A 9,193-nucleotide genomic window follows, 5' to 3' on the forward strand; every position below is an offset into this window, starting at 1 on the left:
CTTTGGGTAAGGACAGTGTGGGTTGGTAAATGTTTAATAACTGGCTGTCTTTGGGAGAGAGTGGAGCAGAATGTAGAATTAAGAAGAGATGTGCCTAGATGGCTACTGGGTATGGGAATCCTCTACACTGGCAATGAGTTGAGATATTGGCCATCCCTACTGTAAGTCTTCCCTTCCTAAAAACATTGTCCAGAATGGAGAGTTCAGTGTCTTTCATGCAGAAGAAGGTGCTGAGGCTCCAGGAAGTCACAAGACTTCCTCAAAGTCACACAGCTAGTAAGTGGCAGAGCTAGAAGTCAAACACAGAGTGCCAATGCCATGTCCAGGGTTCATTCCCCTATAGCCCAGGTCTCTTCCCCTACCAGGGCATCTCCCTCAGCCCACTCCATGCAAGGGCCTCCAGTGCCCCCACCCTCTCTCCCAAGTGGTTGTCCAGAAAGACTGATTCAGCAGACCTCAATGTGAACCTCAACCCCTGAGTTTTCTCTCCCAGGGGTTTTTGCATTTTTAGGAGTATGGGTGAAAGGCTCTTTTTCTAGCTTGGTGATTTCAGGCTTCTGGGAACAGGTAAAAGAAAGATTATTTTCATATTATACCTCTTGAGATGACTTGCTACTGAGCTGTGTGTGCACTCTGCTCGTGACAGAAAATAGCCATAGGTGGTAGGAAAGGACAGTTTGTATGGCACTCCTGCCTGGTACTTTACTGGGCCTACTTGACCTCCAGAGTACTTTTGTTCTATTTTCATTCATCAATGTCCATATAGTAATATCACTATCTCACACGTTGTTTGAGGGCACATACTCTGGTATCAGACTGCTTTGGTTCAAATCCCTACTCTTCCATGAAATCTTGGGTAAGTTAATTTCTCTGCCATTAGTCTCTTTATCTCTAAAATAACATGAATTATAGTACCGATCTCACAAGTCACTGGAAGCTTTACTGTAACCTATTTTGGACAGTACCTACACTGCGTGTAGTGTTAAAAAACTGAAGGAAGCTCATATTCTCCACATTTCTTAGAGGTCAGTTCCCAGGCTTAAGGGAGACAGACAATTTGTCCCTGATTGTCCCACTGCAGCTGAGCCAGACCCGAACCCTGGCTTCACACCAACCCAAGTGGCCTCAGCCTTTCCATAGCAGCAGCATCAAGGGCCTTCGGTAATCCTGAGCTCAACTTGCTACTTCTCTCCCTTTCCAAGGTACATCATTCTCATGACGCTCCAAGACCGGAATGAGAAGTTGTTCTACCGAGTGCTGACGTCTGACGTGGAGAAGTTCATGCCAATCGTGTACACACCTACCGTGGGGCTGGCCTGTCAGCACTATGGCCTGACCTTCCGCCGGCCACGGTGAGCGGATCTCAGGGGTCATTCCACAGAGGGCAATAATGACATGTTATTAGGCAAAAATATTGGCATTGCATTTCCTTCCAGAGTTAAAGAATTTGGGGATGGTTTTCTAAAGATGTCACTTTTTTGTCTTTGTGTCTTGTTGAGTTCATTTATATATATATACACACATATATATAATTTTTTAATAGGAAAAGTGGGAAGATTTTCCAAAGAGCCCTCAGTGCCAAGTGCCTGATATAGAAATACACAGTTCTAGCACTAATGATCAGTGGTTATTAGTGTTATATGTAATGGAATATTACCAGAGAATATTATTAGCCTGTGTTAGGGTATGTAAACATACAATGTACCATGTATAGATGTGTAATTTACATTTATATGGGATTTCTAAATCAGGGTTTACAGTTGATGTGTTCTATGGGGAGCAGATAATCATGGGTCTATGACAGCTTTTTAAATTTGTGCTGTCATGAAAAGTGAATGCAAAGAATTGAGACAAAAAAGCATTTGTCTACAGTGATCCAAGCATACCCACAGATTCTGACTAGAATGCATGGGCTCTGGGACTCTGTAGTGGTGAAACAGGAGAGTAGAGGAACTGGGTAGAATTGACAAGGGATTCTGCCCAAAAGAGAGAGTCCTTTGTCTCCTTCACACTATCAAGGGGGTTGGACTAATAGGGGACTGCTTCATACTGGTTCAAGCTTCACTCAAGGTCCTCCAAAAGGTCAACCACAGACATTGGTGTGGCAGCAGTGAGGGGTTCCATGCAGGTAGAAACAGGCCTCTGCCAATCACTTGCTCCCAGAGAACCAAGTTATCCTTTGGTAGAGGTAGACAGTGTATTGCAGAAGCTAGAAGCACAGCATAGGAAATGAGTATGAAACTGACCAAGCAGGGAGCTTATAAATGAACCGGAACCAGGAGAAAATCATAACTGCAAAGGCCAACTATAATCCTAAAATCTTTACATATCTTACTTAATTATCTCAGTCCCCCTGTAGGTAGGCACTTTCATCATTCTATTTACAGATGAGGAAGCAGAAGACAGAGAAGTAAGTTGCTCAAAGTCACACAGCTTATAACTCTCAAAGCCAGGACTCAACCATGCTGTTGGAATCACAGTATTCTGTCCCATGGTTCAGGTCTGTGCACATTTGGTGGGCATTCAGGGTGGGCGCCATTGAGCTCCATGTATATTTGACCATCCAGGAGTCTAAGGTAGGGATTACCAGGTACCATTTCCAAAGCCTTCCTGGGAGGAATTGATTCAGCCAGTCCTAGAGCATGCAGCTGGGTGAGCCTGAGGCCAGCTCCGGCAGACTGAACCATCTTCTTGGATTAGTCCCTCCCCTCTTGGTGCAGACTTCCCACATGTGTTATGCACAAACCCTTCTTCAGATGATTACCCAATTAAGTCATTTGACATTTGCCTTTCTGAGCTGTTACTCTAGGTTTCCATTGGCTGCTTTCCAGGTGTTGATTTCACACCTGCCTTGTTCCTGGGGAAAATGAGCATTTGGCTCCACCCCAGCCCTGAGCTTCATCTGAGGCCTGGCTTAGAATGGCTTTATGGATTAGCATCTGAAGGGAGGACAGCCCTGAGGCCAAGAGGAAGAGAGCCAGGACTTCTCGGTTTCTGAAATGATAAACATTCCTGCCAGGTTCCTGGGAACAATGGAATCCTCTGTGAAAGGGCCTGGCCCCCCACCAAAGCTAATTAAGTCCAGCTGATTCTAAAATTGAGTCTCCGACACACTTGGGCTCTGCATCACCTCATAACCAGGAAGAAGATGCCAGAGTATCTCAGGGGCACCTGAGGGTCCTAGGCAACTAGATACAGGAGAAGCTTCTGGACTCTGTTGGCCCTCCCTGTCTTATACTCCTCTCTCCTGGCACATTCTCTCCATGTGCCTTTATGGGCCTGGCTTGCAGGAATGCCCTCTGAAGGTCAACAGCATGTGACTTAGAAATAATGAAAGCTAGCTCTGACAGAGGCCAGGACAGAATTCAACCCAGAAGATGGGTATGGAGAGGAAACTACATGGTATCCAGTGTCAGTGAATACTCTTCCTCCCCAGGCCACCTCCTCTTGACCAGCATTGTCTTCACCTTCTTCATCTTCTTAGATTTCAAAGTGTACATATTTGTGAAACTTAAATTTCCAGTTCCAGTGTGAGATCTAATTTGTATGGGTCATAGCAAAAGACTTTCAAGATACCTATTAAAGATGGTGAAGCAAACTGTATTCAAGGGGGCCATGGCCAGAGGTATAGGGACGACTGCAACAGAGTGCAGTGATTACAGAAGTAAAGAAGAAGACTGGTCTCAACTCCAACAAGGACAAGTAAGGTTCTATAACCAGTGAGCCTGATGGGAGTCAGTGAATGAAAAATTATTAAAATTACTAAAAGGAAACATCAAGAATAAGGAATTCCTGGCTAAACTGTCTGATAAGATTATTGCTGAAGGCAAGCCAGGGTGATAAGTTTTCAAGGTGGTTAAATACTAAGGGTGGGAAATTTTTGCTGAACTTAGTAAGATTCTTACACAAAGTGGGTACTTCAAGGACAGAAAGAGAAGCTCACCATCTAGCCTAGTCAAAAAGAACTCAGTAGCCTAACTAAAAGTTTGGTCAAAGCTAGGTTATGGTGTGAAAGGAGGTTGGACTTGGAAGTCAGGAAATCTTGACCTTGACTCTCAGCTCCTGATGACATTACAATTAGCTAGTGCCCCCTCAGTTTCTTCATGTGTAAAATGGGAATGCTACCTATTCATGTGGCTTCTTGTGAAGATTTCATGAGATTCAATATGTCAAGGGCCTCGCCCTAATAGATGTTCAGTAGCCACGAATTGTCTGACCCATATCCCCAGCATGGGGCATCTGACTGAAACACCCCACCCAAAAATGTAAACCATAAACCCACTGAGAGCATCTCAGTCCCCTGAAATATCACTGTCTTCTGTTTTGGGATTCAGAATTTAAATTATCTATACTTGTGCTTAACTAGTAAATCCATTAGAAAGTCCTGTGAGGAATTAGACAACAGACTGTAATGAGTTAAAGAGGTCCAGAAAGGAGTGGGTCATGTCTTTATATAGTTGGAGGCTCGCTCTGTTGATAATACCTGAAGAAATATTTGGATTTGGACAAAGCCAGCAGCTCTTGACCCTAAGCCAATTTGCTATCTACAAACAGGTGGGTTTCTGCATACAGGCCAGTAACCCAGCAGTAACAGTTAATACACATTATTAACAATTGCCATTTACTGAATGCTTGCAACAATCATGGTGGGCCCTAGGATAGATACTTCATGTACATTTTATCTGAGCCCTAAAACAACCCTAAAAGGTGCTTTATAGAGAATAAAAGTAAACTAACTTGTCTAAGACATTATAGCTGACTCAAAGCCAATTCCCCGTGTTTTTCCTGAATATGCAAGCCAGCTTTGCTTGGCTCTGGTAAACATGGTGCCTCTGACATAAACATTTGCAGGCTTGCCTTCTTATAAACTCCCTTGTTTGGTAAGTCTGCACACAAGAGGGACATGGGGAGACACACAGACACACAGACACACACGCACATACACACACATACACACACACACACACGCGGTAGGGGCAGGATACCATGATGAACAGAGCAATGGGGCTGGAGTCCAGAGTCCAAAGTCCATGGGTCAGTCCCTAATAACCTGTGTCCTGTTACTCCACCTCCATATACCCTATCAATTGCAAAGTTCCTCATAAATTTAAAGGGTGTTACTTTTTCATCTCTTCTTCCTCATCCTAATCCTCACAAAGTTGTATGGTTAAGGCACACATTCTCCTCCTTGTAGTTTCTTGCTTCCTGGTCAATACATCTGGTGAACCTCATTTTCTTGGAACATTTTTCTCTTCCGCCACTCTACCTCCACCACCCACAAAAATACACACCTACAAAAGGAACCCTGGTAAATGAATCATGTGCTTCTGCTTCCTAAGTATCCACTGGAGCCCATTTATAGTCACATACAGAAAAAAAAAAAAGTCTCTCAAATTATTTGGCTCTCAGCAAAGCCAAATAATTGAGTCCCATTTCCAACTTCCCTCATGTCTCAGTGACAGGATTTGTAGAACAGGGGAGTCACGTCCTCCTCCTTCCCTAGGCTTCCTCCTGTAGCTCCTATCACCACTCTCCCGACTTGCACCCCCAGTTTCCTGGCTCTCCTGTGCCATTACCACTTTGTAATGGAAATAGCTGCCTACCCATCTGATGCCAACAACTGATGAGATAGGAGCAAACATCATACTCAAGGGTAAGCTATTTGTGCAAATATGTCGCTGGGTAGCCTGCCTCTAAAAATGAACTGGCCAGTTGGAGTCCTTTTTGGGAACTTGTACTAAGACATGGAAAAAGCTACATAGAAAGAATTTTACAGTTGGGAAGGGAAACAAAGGCAGAAGAAGATGCTGTGGTTTACACTTTAGAGTCAAGTTATGGTGGACCAAAGGTAAATGCTAGTTATGAAGGAACAGAAAAGGAACAGGAAGTAAAGGAGTGAGTCTATGGAGAGAACTGGCCAGATGAGAGAGAAGAGATGGAAGACAGAGGCAGAGACTGATTGTTCCCCAGAGTTGTGTTGGTTCATGACAGTTTTCCACACTAATTCATGTTCACAAATTTACCATACACCCTCTTTCTCAAGAAGTAACTTAACCTCCAAATTGGGCATCTAGAAGAGCTAAATTGAAAAAGACCTGTGAAATCAGCTGGATCTGATTAGTTCCTAATCCGCTTGTTAATAGGTTGTATAAAGCTAACACATTAAAGTAAAGCATCAGGAAATCATGGAGTACTTGCTAAAATACAGATTTAGCAAGGCTTGGAAGATCCCCAGAAACTTCATACCTAACAATATCCAGATGATACTGATGTTGCTGGTGCAAGAACCACCCTTTGAGAAACCCTAGATTAAAGTAGTTCGTTGTAGAATGTAGAGAGCATATGGTGGAAGCAGAAGAATAGGTATCTCCAGTCCCAGCTGCACGTTAGTAGAAAGAGCTGAGAGTTATGAGATATGGTTTCTGGTCCCAGTTCATGTCACCAACTAGGAGTACGAAATTCCATAAATCCTTCCCCCTTTCTGGGCCTCATGGATAAAGTGAGGGGACTTTACTAGGTGATCTCAGGGGTTCCTTCCAACCCTGATAGTCTCTAATTCTTGGAGCAGACTAGGACACTATGGCTATAAATTTGCCTCTACGATTTCTGGCATTTTAGAGAAAAGAAATGCAAAAGTACAAGAAAACACATGCTTTTCATTTTCTGACAAGAAAAAGCTTGCAGGCTTATCTGTTGAAGTGTCATTTTTACTGAGAGCTGATTCAAAAATGGGTGCTTTCCCAGAAGGCCAGCAGGGGAGTTCAGGGTCTGTTATGGGTTGTTTGGTGTTGTGGCTTGGGAATGGATGCTGGAATAGATCTAAGAAAAGTGGCATGAGGAGCCCCTCCAAAGCAGGAGGAGGTTGTTCAGCTATTATTTGACAGGAATGTCACATGGAGTAAGTTAAATTGTTCCTGGACCCTACTTTGCTGAAACATGTTGGAATAGCAAGAAGGAACGTTTATTTTTATGTCTGAGTCACATGGGTTTCAATCACTGAGGGAATTGGCTTGTTCCTTTTCAAAGGAAGTTTTGAGATTTACTTTCAAAAAAAGTATGTACTTAACGGACCTACTCAGCAATTAAGCACCCAAAGGATCTTCTTTCTCTGTGGGGAGGACAAAGGACATTCCCCAGTCATCCATGAGTTTGGGTAAAGAAGACTTGAGAATGAAGGTGGGGATTCAACTGCTGAAAAGCTCCTCACGGAGGCAAAGATGATATTTTCCTGGAGCAGGGATAAACTTTATTAAGTAGAACAGGATGTTCTGAGTTTGACTTCCTTTAGCCAGAGGCAGATCTCCCTGGCAATTTAAACAAATGGATTTTTGTTTCTTTTTTTTTTTTTTTAAATCTGGCACTGTCTTTTCCCCTATGTCCCTGCCAATCCTAGCCATAGTGATCAAAAGAGTAAGTGTGGGGAGAATTTCCTTACTCAGAGAAGGAAATACATACATACAAGCAGGGGTTGAGTAGACCTTTCTAAAGATAACCTTGATCTCCCACTGACCTGTAAAATGCACTGAAAGTTGTGTCCACTCACACTAAATTTAGTCCAGCAAGCATGGCTTCTTCAGAGAAACTGTAAGCAGTGCAAATGGTTTGAAAGTTCTGGACTACAGAAGAAGTAAAGGATCACTGGTACAGAACTTGCGGGCTTATCTGTTGAAGTGTCATTTTTGCTGAAAGCTGTGATTCAAAAATGGGTGCTTTCCCAGAAGGCCAGACCAAATGAACCCCATCAGTAGCTGGCCAGTCCACAATGCTCCTTATTATATTGATGTTCTGCTCTTAGTCCATTTTACCCATAGTAATCCCTTCAAATTTCCCAGGTGCCCTGTTGGCATAACATTGAAAACTTCATTTCTGAACTTGATTTTTTTAGAAACTCGAACTAGCATTTCTCAAGCCAGTAGAGAATGGAATTTAGAGAGGATAGATATTATCTGAAATTGAGAGGGGCCTGTCTGGAGTACTGTCTTTTACAGAAACAAAGCTCTGGTAGGGTGACATCAGCATTGTTCAAAGGGTTACTGGAGGGGAACAAGTGAAAAGACTAGAAAGACAAGAAAGAGTGTGGGTGGTGGAAGATGGATTTCTTCAACTTGGGACATTTAAACACTCTCTTCTTCTAAATCACAGGTTTTGTGGGAGAGGAACTGCTTGTTGTTCTTCCCTGAATCTCCTGTGGTGCTGAGCATAGTGTACTTTTAAACAATTAATAGAGAGAGCAACTAAAGACAATCTTCTGGGTGTGGGAGTGAGCTCAGTGGTATAGTACAGCATGCACAAGGCCCTGGTTTGGGTCTTCAGCAGCAAAAACAAACAAACAAAACAAAACTTCTGATTAGATTCCACAAGTATCAGTTGAGCACCATCTTTATGGTTTGGCCACCGTGAGCACCTGAAAGATCCAAATGAAATAATGAAGTAATTCCGTGGTCCCTGGCCTTGAGGAGTTTATGGTCCAACTAAGAACAACTTTAAAGCAACATAAGCCAATGAGGGATGTGGGGTTTGGATCATCTAGTTTACTTTGTGAGTATTGATGAAGTAATTCACTGTGGTTAAGAAATGTCCCCACTGAATTGTTGTGGGTTTTTTTTTTTTAATTGTTGGTTCTTGATCTATTCCTTGAAAGGATTTTGATTCACATTGGGAAGATGGCCCAGCACAGTCCCTGGTACATACAAATTTATTAGATGGGTTCCAAGTAGGAGAAACTGTGTAGACAAGCTGTATGAGTAGAACAAACCGAGAACCATAGACTCTCAGGAATGGGAGTAGGAAGGACACTGCTGGTTGCCTTTTCTTCCTTCTTAACATCCCCAGTTTTTCCCTTAGGTTTTTTCCCTCCAAATGGCCACATACTTTGAGTCTTGGCCCTTTCAGAACAAAGCAGTGGGTCAAAATTAACCTCTACCTATCTTGGTACTCTTGTCTCTTGCCAGTGATTAACTTAGGAGTAGATACATGACCCAAGTCTGGCCAAAAATATGGGAAAATGGTCTGCCTAAAGACTTTGGGGAAAGGTTTTTCTCACCAAAGAGAGCCCCTTTTCTTTCCTGGAAACTCTCATATCTGCTGGGACACCGGGAACCTGAGGAAAACAACCCTAGGGCCAAGTAAAATGCCAAGGATGAGTCTGAGTCATTGATGACATTGTTGAGCCACTAAATAAACAAATTCTGGA

The 9,193-nt window shown here is 43.0% G+C and overlaps 1 protein-coding gene across 3 annotated transcripts in view; it reads left to right on the top strand.

The window, feature by feature from the left end:
* Nucleotides 1–9,193, top strand: part of Me3 (malic enzyme 3) — a 198,556-nt gene that overhangs the window by 93,602 nt on the left and 95,761 nt on the right. For all 3 annotated transcript variants that reach the window (XM_046439339.2, XM_046439340.2, XM_046439342.2), the window contains one exon: nt 1,203–1,352. In XM_046439339.2, the coding sequence (XP_046295295.1) occupies nt 1,203–1,352 (150 nt within the window). The remainder of the gene's footprint in view (nt 1–1,202; nt 1,353–9,193) is intronic.

This window comes from Marmota monax, unplaced genomic scaffold (assembly GCF_021218885.2).
Source record: "Marmota monax isolate L192 unplaced genomic scaffold, Marmota_monax_Labrador192_F-V1.1 WCK01_AAM20220418_F8-fsc00096, whole genome shotgun sequence".
Taxonomy (NCBI): domain Eukaryota; kingdom Metazoa; phylum Chordata; class Mammalia; order Rodentia; family Sciuridae; genus Marmota; species Marmota monax.